Raw genomic sequence first — 17,109 nt, 5'->3', positions numbered from 1 at the left:
AGTTATGGTACTGACAGATTATTTATTAATTTCTTATTTTAATGCTCTCTTATCAAACATAAATACTTTCACTGTAAAGGTTAATGTCTCCAAATCAGTGTCCCGACCAAATAAATACTATTTTTGTATAGTTAAGTGTGTAAGTCATTTACTAAAACGACGTAATTTAAGCGTTTAAGGGAAAAAAGCTATTAGCAGTTCTTAAGTTGCTTTATTTATATTTTTTGAAAATTAAAACAAATTTTGATTTAAATTCATTTAAATTTCAATTTAAACAGCTTGACTTTTTGAATTTAATTTTGTAAATCTATCTTATCTATACAAAGAAAATTAGTACTTGTTACCTTGTTAATTCTTAGACGCGTTTGACTATTTATTGTTTCTGGTTTACGTTGCGATGGAACAAATAATATCGTAGAGATATTTTAGCCTCTCAGTTGATAGCCATTGTTTTGTAGTTTATCACTTATCGACTGAATATGGTTCTCCACAGCGATGCTGAAATGTCTAGGATTGTAACTGTGATGGCAATGTTTCGACGAGTTTATACAACAATAAGGCTTGGAGGATAGTCATGACACTGGCTGCATAAGATGACAGTGTAAGCTCAATGTTTGCAATGGACACTCTCTGTGTTGAAGGGTTTTAAACATTACAAAAGATTAACAGAACTTCTAAGCTCATCAGCATATATACACTTTGAATATTTGTCTTTGAAATGCTTACAGGCAGATCATTTGCATTCATTTAAGATAAATAAAAGGGAGCAATATCACGATTATTGAGACACTCGAATTGTATTTTTTATAGTTCATCTTCACGATTTTTATTTTGTTATCTAAGTAAGCAGACATTAATAGGAAGGTAGAATCTTCAAACACATAGTACTTACTGAAACCTTTTAAGATTGTAAAAAACTGCGATTGCACCATTGGACCATTATTGGTGCCTAGCTTTTTAGAAATCCAAACTGACTTTATTATACAATAATGATATTATTTTAAAACATAAATAATATCCTAATTTATGCGAGTATATAGTTTAAAACTCTTTCAACGTGCTGGCATTTTTTGCATAGTTAAGTATGTTTAATTATTGCATTTTCCAATTATTTTACTATTAATACTATATTTGTATAACTATTTTTATTTGATAATGTTTTATCAATTTCATCGGATGTATAATATCTGTTAATACTAATAATGAAGAAATATGTTTGGGGTTTTTATTATTTTTTACTATCAAAAATTACAATTTTCTTATAGTTGGATTTGGCACTTTTTATTTATTCCTCTTATAATGGAAATGACTTTTGGAAACCTACTAAGATTTCCAAAGAAATGTTTCTTCTTCTTTCTTCTTAAGATTCTGTTGTATTCCTTATTTTTGCCATCCACAATCGTAATTAAAAGGTGTCTCTTGTCATTTTATTACAATTGTTTGTTTGATAAACGGTTAAGTTTTCTTTTAAGGTTTTATAAGGGTTGGCCTATTAAAACGAGTTTGATTGAGAGATTTCTAGATGAACAGAAACCCCTCACCTGAACATTGTGTGGTAAAAAATTACACAGTATTTTAGCCTCCATTACTGTAGTCCCACTTTTTATGTACACCAGTTACAGGTTCAAAGGAAATTATACAATGAAAGTAATATACATGACGTGTAAGGCTTCTTCATCATATTCCCTGGTGTTGTTTAAAACTTCTATTATGCAGATTCGTTAAATCAAACCATATCACCAGTTATCATTAGATCATGGGTGAATTGAGTTTCATAACCATAGAAAATCAGTGTATAATACTAAAAGGGGTACTATTACCAGCAATTTAGATTTAAAACTATCTCATCAGACAAATAAACAGTAACAGTAAATAATAACATTTATCAGATAACCCGTTGTCGTTATGATTTAAGTTTGATATTTGTTCAATAAATATTACTAGTTTACTGGATTACTAGTTTTTCTAGCGTGTAAGTAGATATTACGATTGACACTTTACTTTTTTTTTTCCTTTTTTTATGTAGGGTGCACACTTTATGAACGTACGTTGGTGTGTATATTTTACAAGGAACTGAATTTTATGAGTATATTTCCAATGGTAATTTTTGCGTTGTATTTACATGTTAACTGTATTTGAATGCTATTAAACTTACAATTCTTTTCTGCTAAGATTGTAAGCAATACAAAATACAGGTATTATCCTTAACTTCTGTGTATGGGTTTGTGTTAACTATTGAACTGTCTGTATCGCCTGCTCCTATTTTTTATTTAGGCTAACGTATATTCTCAGCCTTAAATATTAGTGGAATGGTAGGTAGACATGTTTTGAAACACAAACATGTTTATTTAATTGTTACTTCAGTGCTATTTTGTGGGATATTAACAGTGTTGTTATTATTGCACTCGCCCCGCACATGCAGGAAGTTAATAATTGTATACGATATTACCTGTTATATTTTCTGTCACAGGCAAGAACGGTTCCGGGGCTACTGAGACCAAACATTGGCAAGATATGATTACAAAGCCCCGTCAGACCATAGTACAGTGGCATCGACTGAAACCTGAGTAATCAGCATAAGGTGTGTTTCGTCATACATTAGACTTGCTTAAATAATGTAGATGTGCAGTGTAAGGTAATTTAATTGTAATTAAACACGACGTGTTTATCTTGTGTACACTAACACTAGTCAGTCATTACTACAGAGAAGCTAAAGCTTTAGGAGCTCGAGGATGTGTTGTGATTTGTACCTCACAGTTACATTTTAATGGCATTGTGATGCACTGCGTAAAGAGTGTTTACTACGGCATAATATAAGGCGAATCAGAAAATAATATATCTGGATAACTCTAACTCTAAACAAACGTGCAAAGAGATACAAATCTCGGAAGCAACAATAATATCAGAGATTAATATTGCTGAATTAAAATTAGTTTTTCCTTTTAAGAATGTTAATTGATGGATTATTTTATTGTTATGGTTAAATCTATTAGATATTTCTTACAAATCTCCAGAACGTGTGTGCTAGGTACGTATGGTGAATGGAGTTATTGGACTGCTAGATGTATCTCGAGCTAGATGTGTATATATTCGAGTAGGACTATAATTCAATTCTGTTCCAGGAACATCATGGAAGGGCATGAAGAGGTCAATAATTTCCCTTCTCACATTTTAGAGATCTTATTATATTTCTTTAAGATTTAAGAATGACCTGGTATATTGTATTTTATTTGTATACTTTAACGATATGTGAATTAACAATATAAATTAAATGGCTTTAAACTTTTAAATTTTCGGGTTTCAAATAATTTTAAAAATGCTCTTTAGATAAGCAAAGCATGAACATCGCAACGCTTACCTACTCAAAAATATACGACTACTAAATACGTGGTTTAACCATTAAAAATTCATGCTAAAATAGGGATCAACCTCATTACTTTCTATTGCGTTATGGAATATCTTTGATCCACATTTCCGATCCGTTGATTTTCTCAAATCAAAGGAAGAACAGCGAGGAATATGCTTGTAATTTAAAACTATAGTAACACGTCTTTTATTTTTCCGCAAACTAATGATATTTTTAAATTATTGAAGTAATTATTGCAGATTTAACTCAATTAAGTATGTTAAAAACTAACAATTTTCCATTCATTGTAGCTAACACAACTTTGACTTCTTAAACTGTAATGCATTTCCGATCAGTTATAAAATTTCATTTTTAGCATATACCGTTCAGTGTATTTAATGTGTGTTTTATTCTTACCAAAATGTTTTAACATCTTGGTGTTCACATACAGAATAAAGCTTGATAATCACAATCCTTCACTTATAAAAAAAATTAATTGTAATTTTCAGGGAAATTCTTTTACCTATTAGAACATGTTATAAGACAATTTTCTTTGTATTATTACTTTACCAATTTGTTTTGGTATTACCTTGCTTACCAAAAGTTTTCATTTAAAAATCTATATCTACTCTATAATGATACTAGTAAATAAAATGTTCCTATTTGTTGTCGAATCAAACTAATAGACATAAGGCAATTTTTCCATTATTTAACTGGTAACAAATTTTTTTGTGTTTTTAATCTAAATAAATAAAAAGAAAATCGTCTAGTTGGTTTCCCAAGTTAGCTTGGGAGACTTTTATTCCTTTATTAACTGTGAGTATTATAGCATTTTTGGGCTCTGATCAAAACTAATAGAGTTTTAAGACACAGTAAACATATATCTGTTATGTTATTATTTAACTTTAATTTTAATTTTAAACATTTTAGCTTTAATTAAAATTTAGGAAAATGTTATTTTATAAAATGTATATTTTTTAGCTATGATTACCACATGTCTTCACTTTCTAGCTACAAATTACACTTCAATATTGATGAATGATATGTATTTAACTTATCATATAACTAATATATGATTTCAATAGTTTCAATAATAACGGATAGCTACTTTTTATTTTTATATACTTTTAATTATAGAGACCATTTTCAATACTTTATACCAACAAAATATTATTCTTACTTGGAAATGGTATCCATTCCAATTTCTTTAAGTTCTTATAGGAGATATTACCCCTTAACTATTTTGTAAATTTAACATCTTTATGGTTTTATAAATTAACCGATTTCATTGCCTAACAGTTTTATTGTGAAAATAAATATAATATTGTCTAATTTTAATATAGATTGTTCTGTTGACAGGCATCTTCAGTACTTGAGTGGACTCTGTAACTTGATGTATCCCACCTTTAGTTATGGTATTGCTACGCAGTCGCAGTCTCCCGTGACAATCCTTGTACAAAACAGCTATGATCACTCACACTAATTTCATAACCTTTCTAATATGGTTGTTTATATTTTGACATATTTTCTGGTTTGTGGATGTCAAGTTAGTTAAATATGAAGTACGACATATATGTTTATTCTTGAAACTATGTTTATAAGGAGCTTATTAGAGGATAATTCCATTTTTACTTGAAAATAAACAGTATTTTAAATGTAAAGTCTTAGCTTTTAATGTAATTTTAACAATCACTGTTTTATTTATTGTCATAGCCATACTTTTTAATTCAGCTATTGTTTAAACCGATCAATGTATAAACTTTAGAAATAGAATTTACATATACCGATATAATCAAATTTTAGTTTACACGATGTTCACTATTGTTTCATGGTATCAACTCTCGAAGTTGGATGCTATACCAGTAGTTGCGGAGGCCAGGTCATTCTAAGATATCTAATGGTATATGCTCTAAAATTTAAAGTTTCATGAGAGTAATAATACAGGGTAAAAACGGATAATATTTTATGTAAGTTGATAATATTAAGAGTCCAAATAGTAAAAATATTTTAACACTTAATTTAGTAATAAACAAATCTAAGGGTTTCTTTTAAATTTTTCATGTTTCATTTAACTTATCGTTTTTTAATTACTATTTTCAATTATTTTCTGGCTTTCTTTGCTTATACATGACGAAGGCGACTATTTTGTCGTTTTAGTAACAGTTTTGCTTTGTATTTCCTTTCTTCTTTAATGCAAAATATTCATCTGTGTATATTTGTAGTTAACGATTATTCTAATAATATTAACGTATTAATGTTTTCACTTATTTCCGATAGCAAGTTGTTTAGTGACATAAACTACAATATTACAGATCTAGAATACACTTTTCTAGCTTTAGGACTTAATAATATCTTAATTAAATTAAATTAATATTCTCCATACATATTAACTGTAGAGAAATCTTTAGTTTTTTTTTCAAAATTATGTATGAATCATACTTTTTTTATTTTTCAAACTTCGAGCGTTGAAACAAAAAGTGTAAAGATTGTACCATACAAACTGCTTCTCATTGTTAAAGTTCATATAATAATGATTCAGCTTGATTTGATTTTTCGCTATATATTGTGTAAAAAGGCTTGAAAAGAAAATTCTGTGTAATCGAGTATTGAGAGATTTAATATAAGTACGCAAGACTCTAGACATATTTACACCCAGTACTTAATTTCTTGTATTATTATCATTCATTATCTTGCTTTAATCTTTTGATCAGCTGTCATGTACAAGGAGAGAAATCTCTGTTAAATGTCAGACCTATTAACGAGTCCAATTTATGTAAACTGTGTTTGTTTGTGTAGCTATCTCCATTACTTTCTCAATGTATATTATCAATAGGTTGATGGTTAATGTGCTCTATGGGTTAATGTTGTGTCACATTAATTAGATGTTATTGAGTTTTTATCATAACAGAAAGCTACGATGACGAGCTAAGCTTGGAATTTGAAAGACTGAATGCTGAAAGTTGACCATTACATTTATTTGACCACTTTAAATAGACTTTACAGATATTATGCTTCCAAATTATTATATTTTTACTTAATGCACCAAATGTACGCTATGTACCAGTGAATAACAAATTAATTTAAATTTGAGTTTCAAATATATCTAAAGGAACTACCTTTTTATTTGAAATAATGTGAGAGAATTTGTGTACCTTAAGCACTGTAGTACATAAACATTGTTTATTTAATGTCAGCTGTAATAAATGTTACTTTTCGCAATTACGTCGTTATCTTTTCCAATGGGAAACATTGGCTTCACGATTTTCGCAGTGTATGTACATTGTAGTGCACAAACATTTCATTTAAGAGCATTTCATAATTGAACACTCGTTAGAGATTAATTCAAATGTTTCATGGTAATTCATATGTGGATTTGTTGTTTTTTCATTTTTAATAACTTACAGTTAAAACATAATAAATGTACTATACTTTTACATGTTAACTTTTTAATGGTGTATATAGGTTTATCATTGGGTACTCCACACTCAATTTGATTCAGGCTTCGGAGCATCTGAAACTACAATTATATGAGAATTATATATCAATTAATTATCAACGAAAACATGTGCAACAGACAAATGTCTTAGATTGCATAAACTAAAATTTTTATTATTGTTCCTTTTAAAAAACACCCAGTCTTTTAAATAAATTTACAAATTTTAAATATATATAATCCCAACTGGCTCGTTTATAAATTATGTAACCATAAGTTTTTATATACCCCACAATACAAAATAATATGCCCTATTTCATATTGAGTAATTTAAACTTATAAATCTTAATAATTTTATTTCGTCATAATAGTTGTCCTTGACACTGTTCTCTCCCCATCCATGACGCAATGGATCGTCCACATCCTCTACGTCCCTAAGGCGGTGGATGTCCCCCTCTGTATACATGCGACGATTGATCATCCTTCCCTATCAACCCCTGATACGTCGGATCACTCCCTTCCATCATTAAGACGATGATTCGTCATCCCTTCCCCATCCATAACGCAGTGTTGGCCCTCCATCCCGCCGTAGCAAATAGAACGTCGCCAACGACATGAAATAGTCTCTTGAATAAACATATTATAAAGCATATACTCGTATATTGTGTTTTACATGTATTAAACAATTTCATTTTACTTATACTGTTACGTCTATTTTAAGTGGTTAAAGTTTGCAATTCCAAATCAGTAGCTAATAATTCAAATTAGCCATTGCGTAAAGTGCACGGTTTATGGAAACCAACTAATTCAGCCATTGTACAAGATTGTTATTCTAGTAAATGATAAATCAATGGTAAACCAGTCAGCTATTACCGTAAGGTTATTCATATACGATAAGAGGATATACGGTCTATGTAAGTGGACCTTGCATACTATGCATTGCAAAGCAGTATTAAAATAGTATGATTGGATATTCAGCATTTGCCTTTACAAGTAATGGCTTTATTATAGTGATTTGCAGCAATATTTTTATTTATATTGCCACATAGGAAGCCACATGTTTCTAATTTACAACTTTTTTTACTCCTAATGAATTCTGTCAAAGGATTGAGTACCTTTCAAATTTGTCACTATTATGGTTAGATCAAAGTATTTGTTCGAATAAATTCTACTAAGTAACTGCATGAGAATAAGTTAATAAAAAAAATAATTTTGCATAGTATAGTGCATAATGTTACGTACAATAATGTCTAGTATCAAGTTACGTATGTAAATTTTCTCACTCTGTTTCTCGTTTTCTTGTTTTTGAAAGTTAATTTGTATAACTCCTGGTCCTGAATCAATATTCCAAACATTTATTAGTAATTCAGTTGCATAATTACACATTTAATTGTATTTAAAGTGAATTTTTAATATAATTATGTATTTCAAGATTCTTTAGTACTTGCTATACCCTAATATTGAGACAATGAGAACAATTTTTGGAGCGAGCTCTGACCCTCGGCAAGTAATATATATATATATATATATATATATATATATATATATATATATATATATATATATATATATTAGTTCCTGATATTTATTGTGTTGAACTTACCCACTTCAAGTTCATATGATCTCTAATTTGTTGAAAGAAATTTTAACGTGGAGATTTTGTGGAACTTTATTAACCATTTTCAAATCTGAATAAGAATATTCAGATTCGAAGCTTTCCAGCTTCGTTGAAAGAAAACACGTAAAAATTCCCGTGTTATAATAACTATAGATCTTCAATTAAGATTTGACTAATAGTACAGAAAAGCCTAAATAACTCTCATTAGTACATTCAGCCAATGTGTATAAATATTAGATGAACAAAAGCTTCTACTATTGATCGATATAGTTTGTGTGTTATCAGAGATATTTGCGTTTAAATCAAATGTAGCAGGTGACAAAAACACTGCGTTAATTTACTGGTTGTATCAGAAGTTACATTTTCCCAGGCTCTTTAGAAATATATTTTTACTACTAAAAGGCCGCAGTATTTCCATTTCCTCGTGTGAATATACGAATATATAAATAAATTATATGTCCTTGGGATTCAGCTTGGGAATTTCACCCGGTTCCCTGTGCACAGCGTCCCACATGACCTTTGACTTGTTACACGCACCTGAGATATACAGACGTTTTGCTGGCGTCTGCCGATATATGTGAGACTATCAGAGCTACGCCGTTCCATCCACTAGAAGCAAGTACTCTTAAATATTACCAGTTCAGTTTCATGTTTACTATTAGTTACATTAATTAATGGTCTTTAAGTGGGTACATTGTGTATCAATAAATATTATTAAATAAATATAATGTCATACATGCAGTGTCGAATTTCAAATTGACTCTTAAATGGTAAATTCAACTAGCGTTATCGACTTTGGAGTAAAAAAACTATATATCAGTATCAGTCAAGCAGACACTTTAAAATACAGCTAGCTATTTTCGTTTTGTAAAAATGTCTATGGTCTTTAAAATTTAATCAATCGTAATTAAATTTGTTACATATTTATTACATCGTTTGTACTGTGTTCCACATAAAGCTTTCTTATATAAATTTTTGACGTTTTGAAATGTATACATTATTTTTTAGGTTCAGCGTGAAAGTAGGAATGAAAGCATGTGATAGTGATCCGTTCGGGTTCTCTCACAAAGTATTGACACTGGCAGTAGTGTTTGTTATGTCTTAAGTTGACTCAAATAAAAGAGGTTGCTACCTTAACTTTGTAGTTAGTTTACACGTACATAATATATGATGGACTCCCATTGACTCCGGAAAGGATGTATTTTTATATAATGAGTGTTGTTGCAGCAGATTTTGCTTAGTAATAATCTGCAGGTGTTTATGGTTAATGTTTTAACTAAATACGTTTAAAGCATATGAGTGTAAGAATTTTGAGCATTATTTAAGAATTAGAAATTTTCTACAATTTTTAACTGTTAACGTACTAAACTTCTAAAACAAAATGTCGTTTTCCTGTAAAGAGTTACTCAAAATTTCGTATATCTAAAGAACACACTTTTTTTAATATTGTCCAGCATTTGTATTAAAATAGGCTTAGATTTCCATTTTAGTGTTGATTGAAGGGGCCAAAATATTATTTAAAGCTTTTAAAAGTCCAAAAATCACACAGTAAATATATTGTTATCAAAGAGTGCAAATGTTGAACCCAGAGGCACACATTTTCTACAAAAACAAGTTTCCTGTATAAAAACTTCTTTCAAAAATCTTTTGCAGCTTAATAGGATTCATTAAGACTGTGACCCTAGTAAAACTGCTCAATTTTCTGAAACGTAAATATATGTATATTATATTATAAACATTAAAACAAATAAAAATTGTATATCTTTTAATTATATTTGCTCAAACCTTTCGTGGGGGTTTCTTTGTTTTCTGAATTGTTTGTCTACGATTTTTTATGCAGTTTCTAACAGTTTTATAACTGAGTCGTTAAACTTGTTCGACTCAATAAAATAAATAATAAACTTGTTTATTTCTATAAAATAAAGAACATCGGAGTGAAAAATTATGGACATGAGTTGAAGTATTACTTATATTCTTAAATATCTGGTAGAAATTACAATTATGCTTTCATTTAATGACAAGAATAAAGTACGACTATTGCAATCTCTTAATTTGGCTATTATTTTTATATTTGTATTGCAGTCAATTGATTATACAATCTGTTAATTTAAATGGTTAAATTATATCGGAAATATCTGTGTATTTAGGGCAACAAACATTGTTGCAATTAACATTAATTTCAGTCAAATTTTTTATTTCATTAAAATATAGGTCTTAAAAATTAAAAATGGATTTATTTTATATATAATTAATTATTTTTGTCTACTTTAATATTTATATTAATTTTCTGGAAATCTACAATATTTACATATACAATTAATACGACAATTTATAGAGAATGTTAAAATCTTGGAATATTGTATATATTTAGTACTCTTGAGTTCCATATGGTGCAGATCTGTTCTCCTCTAAAGTTAATATACCAGTTTCACAATATTGCTACATTTTTCTTAACTATCCTTATTTTACATTTAAGCCAGTATTCAAAAGTTTCTCAAATAATAATTTCTCACAACTGATTAACTTATGTCGAATTTTACCATATTCCCGTAATTGAAATATAAAAACTAATACGAGAATAACATCTAATACAATTATTCTTTTCCTATCAATACATGCGTCATGCAAGATTTCCCAACTAAAGAATATGAACATTTTTAAACGTAACTAGGAAGATATATTTAAATAAATCATTAATGTTTTGGTAGTTTTTAGTTTTTAATGGTATCATCTCACTAAAATTAATAATAAACTAACACAAGCATAGTTAACCTAATTCATTTTAAAGTACAGAATATTTTGTTACATAATAGCCGTTTCGAGTTACAATACAAGTTTTTCACAGTTAAGACTTTGATGACGGACCGTACAGAAAGTTAAAGCAACACCGTTTTATCTGAGACTGATCATCTCGCATGTGTGTCGTCGTAAACACGGGTTTACAAACTATTTACTGGAATAAACATGTGTTCAGAATATACACTGATGAAGTTTCTGGAAAAATACTGCATAAAAACTTGTGTTAGTACTTGATACCTAAAGATATCACATCGATTTGATTCCAGGTAAAAATTATTATTTTATAGCAATTACTGCGTATTTAACGAGAATAGCTCGTATAAACGTTGAATGCAAGGCAAAGCTACACTACATACACTGTTGCAACGTTGCATGTTGCAAACAGTGTGAGAGTGCATTCCAAAATTATTAAATACTTACAAAACTGGCTGATATTTCGTAAACGTATAAAATTTAGAAAATTAACGAAAAGTGAGTTTGACTTCTCCACAGGTCGTTTTACGATAAACAAACTTCAAAAATTAGATAATCATAAAATAAATACATATCAAGAGTTCTTGTTTACATTTGAAAATTTTAATAACTGTTCACTATTAAATAACTAAAATTAAGTTTATATGATTACAATAAAAGTAATGACACGGTTCAGTTACCTCTTAATAAACAATATGCAGTATTCAATGATACCTTAATAAGATTTATTTTTATAAAATATTTTAAAAGTAAAAAACCACCTAGCTGCCTAAGCTCTTTTATAAACACATTATTGAAGATTTTTCAGTCATTTCCAATTGGAAATACAGTTGAGAATGAATATTAAATTATATTAAAATTTTAACTCCTTCAAGAAAAATATGTTTTAATTAATGTGTATGTCTCGTTAAGACTAGTAGCATAGTCCATGCTTTACTTAACTAACAATCTATTTACTCTTGATAGCCTAAATAAACTCATGTAATTAGATATTTTTATTCCTTTTTAAACTTGGGATTTTTACTTTCACAATTTCATAAACTTTGATCTTAGACTTGTAAACCTATTAATTAAATCAAATATTCAGTAAGTTCATATTTAATTCGAGGTGTTCAGACAATTCACAGATTTTATCAAATCACCTAACTAAGAGTAAAAACCATAGAGAACTCAAGCCCTTTGCAAAATTAGAAAGACAATCACAGTTTTTATTCAAAAAATTATACAAAATATCGAAGCAGAACAGTTATGTCTATTACAGAAATGAATCGTTTTATTAATAAAATTGTAGTGTTTATTTTTCAGTATACAACCTCTTTTCATACAGTTGCCTATTCTGTTATTTCATTCAGGCAGTTCATTATTTTCTGAAACATATAACGTTAGTTATTAAGTATTTGAGACATTATGCAAACTGATGACTAAACAAAAGCTGTTAAGCATATTTTGTACTTAGTGCACCATAAAAAATTTCTTTTTGAAAACTAAATTAAAACACAGAAATCGTCTTGATTTTGATACAAATCAGACTGAGATTAACATATTTAAATAGGTGTATACCTTCTTGTAAAAACGTATGTTTATAAGATAGTAGGTAAATATATTGATTTATGTTATAAATCATAATCTTGTATTTATGGATCATGTATAGATTAGTTTTGTTCAATGTTTTGTCGTCGTACGTACTTGTAGCAATTAAAATAAATACATTTGTTTCTTGTAGGTTCTTTAACTGTACAGAATGTGGATAAAGTTAGGAACTAGCCAGGATTAAAAAGTGAATTAGAATCATCTTATTATTATTGAGTTGGTTAAAATTTGTTTATTATCCTCTCATTCAAATTTCACACATAATACGTTCAAAATCACATATCTTCACTGAGCATGATTTTAAAATTTATAAGTGAATTCATCTAGTAATTTTACAATGTTTCGAATGTAAGATAGTAGAATCATCAGGAGGCTCTGTTGGAAGATTAGTATTGGAGGAAATTAATAACTGTGTACAGTAATTCAAAGTCTCGTATCATTTAGAAAATAGTTTTTGTTCACAGTAAGGTGTATGTACACTCCCTGTAGTAGCTATAAGGGTAAATATTCATCCCAATATTTGTGTTACTTCTGTGACACGATGAGCTGATGTTACTACAATAACAATTGTAGTAATAAGAGTAAATACTCATCCAGAAATCTGCAAGATGTATCACAACAATGAGATGTTATAACATACCGTTTAGTTGTTATAAGAATTATATTTTATCTCGGGTTAAAATAGTTATAAGGGTAAAGTGGACCCGACAAGTGTGTATTCACACTCACTCACTGTAATGGTTGTAAGGGTTTATATTCGTCCCGGAATCGTGTGTATAACTTACAATGAGATGTTATAACATTTCCTGTAATATCTGTGAGGGTAAACATTCATCCTGGGATCTGTATGGTGTTTGACTCACTGTGAGATTGGTTTGTCAATCAGTTTGAGGGGAATAGGCTATAAAGGTTTATCGGTTATTCTTTCTCAATAAGCAGAAATCAGGCACGTATCTACACGTTGTGGCATGAACAAGTCAGCTACGCTGCTTGGACGGGTTTAATGGTGAAAAAACTAATTGACAAACTGTACTTCTTAGTTCCTTCTCCTGGATGTTATGTGTTGTATTTTATTGTAAATGGTCTTTACTGTGCAGATAACATGTTTTGGTATATATCTTTTAACACTAATATACATATATATTAATATATATACACATACATGTATATATGGAGCCTTCCTGGACACAGGCTATTGACACATACGGTAATGGTATCGGTTGCATTCCCTAACATCGAGTTAAATTACTATACATGTGTTGCCTGAATGCTTCATTGTTCGTTTTCATATGTTCATATATAGCAACGAATGAAAAGCATGAAAATGTTTATTCCTATCAAAATTATGGTTGTTTCCTATTCTTCCATTAGTGATTATATATACCGTAAACTGTCTCAGAACTATACGAGGTGGCAGCCCAACCGCTAGGCACCAGGATGGTTATGTGGAATTCTTCAATCTATGAATGAATTTATGTAACTGAAACGTGACAAATATGAACTTTCTTATGCTAAAGTTTTTCACATGTTCAAATTTGCCTTCATACGCTTATAACTTATACCTGGACAAAAAGTGATCTAATGCCTTTTGAAAAATTTATCTATGGTGAAAATTTTTGCTTTGCATTCACTATCAAGAATTAAATTTAAGGTGGGATGATTTTCTTTTCACATTTTAAACGTCTGAATGGGTTTTTAAACCAGATTTAATTAGTTTAAAAATAAATCTGTTTTAAAATTTTACGAGCATCACTTTTTTAATGAATATGTATAAACTATAGACTAACAGTCACATTTTGTATATTACAACAATAAGTATAGCTTAACTACCGTTATCGGCTTTAAAAGTGACGAAAAACTTATCAAAACAAATCGCACCTAATAACTGTATATTTAATATAACAAATTTAAACCGATTATGATCATCTTTTACAATACTACTTCAACTTTCATTTACCATTTTATCAATTTCCAAAAGTTTGTTACAAAGTGGTGTCGTATGACATTTAATATATTACTGTAGTTGAAATATAAAATAATTACATGTTTTAAATTTTTTAGTAAAATCCATTTTCTTTAAGCCTAAAGTCACTTAACAAACTTAAACAATCTTCAGATAACAAAAAGTTAAAAGTCTCTTTTAAAAAACACCATTGTCACCAACTTTTGATACAATCCCTTTGATTCAAAAACAGTTGAGCAGTTGTGTTATGTTTGTGATTCTTTTATCAACACTCACCGTCAGTTTGATTTTCATAGAAATCTAAAAACACATGTATGAATTTAGTGTTTTCTACCATCACATTTGAACCAAAGAACTATGAAATAGGTGATTTTTTATAAATGTAATATAGGAATCAACACACAATTGATTACAAACACACACAAAATATGTTTTCAACCGTAGCTACATAAGTCTTTTAAAGATTGAAGAATATTTCTCATGGAAATCCATTACTAGTGGTTAGGTTATTACTTTGTATTTTGGAAAACATGCTTCCTACTTTAAACTCTTAGTATAACGCTATTTCAGAACTAAATCAATATTGTTAAAGGTCATTTACCCTACATAAAAGCAGTTTTCGTATTTTTTGAATAATACTTTTAGTGCAATACAATTGGCCTATAAATTAGGATGTTTTCCAAATTGCCAATATGATTAGTAATAAAGTTTACTTACATCAATAAATATTACCTTTACCAATCGCCATTAAATATATTTTAAATTTATTATCATTGTACAATTTGTTAAATCTGTATCTCAACCAGTCATGTTTTCGGAACATTTTATTAATTTCGTGTGAGAAAACTTGTTTTAACATACAAAAACAGAGTTTAAACATATACTTAAGAGTAAAAACCTGCTAGAGTTTTAAAAACATATATTCGTATATGTATATATATTGTGCTAAGTTGTTGTGCTTGCATGTGTATGTAGCTGAATTCCTAAATTTCTCAATGTTATAGATATATGATTTTACAGCGTAACATTCTAAAATACCATTACTAATATAGTTTTGGGTTTGTATAAAATCAAGTAATACATGTTGAAAATTTATGTTGTACATAACAGTGGGATGAGTATTTACCGTGTTTTTATTTCAGTGTATTTTAGGTTTTGTTCACGTATATTTATTGTTCGTTGAACCAGCAATTCAATTATTTAGTCAGATTATTTCAAGGAATGATTTACAATTTTACCAGACACAACTATTGAGTTTGTTATATTAATTCATATTTTTAAAAGACGATAGCCTATAAATGTTTAATGTCATTGTAATGGGTGTACGTAGCATTGTATTAGTTTTCATCAGTTAATAATTTTACTGGTAGGTAACTGGTGTATTGATGCCAAGCAACAGATACTATTTTTAATTTCACCAGTGAAATTTTTCAATTAATTTGTACAATTAAAACGGTTATGGTAGTTTAGCAAAGTGCTTTGTAAATGTTAAAACTGCATGGCGCTGTGTGGTTAAACTCACACTATCTATCTGCGATATCTGGCTATTGTGAAAACTTCGTAAGAATGGTAAATAGAGTGTATTTTAGGTAAAGTTATAAGTGTATGTATCATAGGTATTGTTAACCTGTTAAATATTGTACAAATTTCTGAACATGTTATGAAAAGATAGCTTATTTTATTTCATTACTTATACAAATCCAGATTCACATGTTTGGTAGCAGTTCCAAAATGTCATTCTATGGTTCAATACATCAGATATTATTGTTTTGCAGTTAATTTATATTCAGTTCAGTTGTCTTTTCACGTAGACGTAGAATTTAACGTGTTTATATTATTACATTTCAGCTTTCTGTTAGTGTAATCGAGTGTCGAATCATTGTATAATAAATAAATGAAAAATCAACTTCATTTTCTAGTCATTATTAAGATCTGTCAGAAAAAAATCTAAAATAAGGTGCATCGTCTGGAAAAACATACGTTATCAGTCCACAAGAAGTGTCATCAGACCCTTGGAATCAAATAAGATAAGAAACATATAGGCGTCGCAATTCAACATTTACAAAATATTACAACAAAAAGGTAATTTATAATCAATAGTATGATGGAAATATTCTCATTCACTTTGACTTCTGAAGAATACAGAAATACTGGATATATAATTCTTTTCATTCTTTCAAAGATTCTTAAAGTTTTTTCATTCAACAATTCAACTGCAAAAGAGAAGTTACACTGTTTTAAGTTCACAAATATAATTCACGAAAACGTTATACTTACATATCTATTACTTTATTTAAATAATTCAAAGTTTATATCAAAACAAAAGTAACAAAACCCAAAACAGTAATCGAATTCTATCTAAACCTTTCTCAAAAGTAACAATTACC

At 28.8% G+C, this 17,109-nt stretch overlaps 1 protein-coding gene across 2 annotated transcripts in view; it reads left to right on the top strand.

Moving 5' to 3' along the window:
* Positions 1-16,633, top strand: part of LOC124369056 (synaptotagmin-7) — a 250,142-nt gene extending 233,509 nt beyond the window's left edge. For both annotated transcript variants that reach the window (XM_046826756.1, XM_046826757.1), the window contains 2 exons: positions 2,471-2,581; positions 4,706-16,633. In XM_046826756.1, the coding sequence (XP_046682712.1) occupies positions 2,471-2,571 (101 nt within the window). In that variant the 3' untranslated portion in view covers positions 2,572-2,581; positions 4,706-16,633. The remainder of the gene's footprint in view (positions 1-2,470; positions 2,582-4,705) is intronic.
* The last annotated feature ends 476 nt before the right edge of the window (positions 16,634-17,109 follow it).

The sequence above is a fragment of the Homalodisca vitripennis genome, chromosome X (genome assembly GCF_021130785.1).
Source record: "Homalodisca vitripennis isolate AUS2020 chromosome X, UT_GWSS_2.1, whole genome shotgun sequence".
NCBI lineage: Eukaryota > Metazoa > Arthropoda > Insecta > Hemiptera > Cicadellidae > Homalodisca > Homalodisca vitripennis.
The sequence above is the reverse complement of the archived record's forward strand: the minus strand, read 5'-3'. Positions and strand labels throughout refer to the sequence as shown.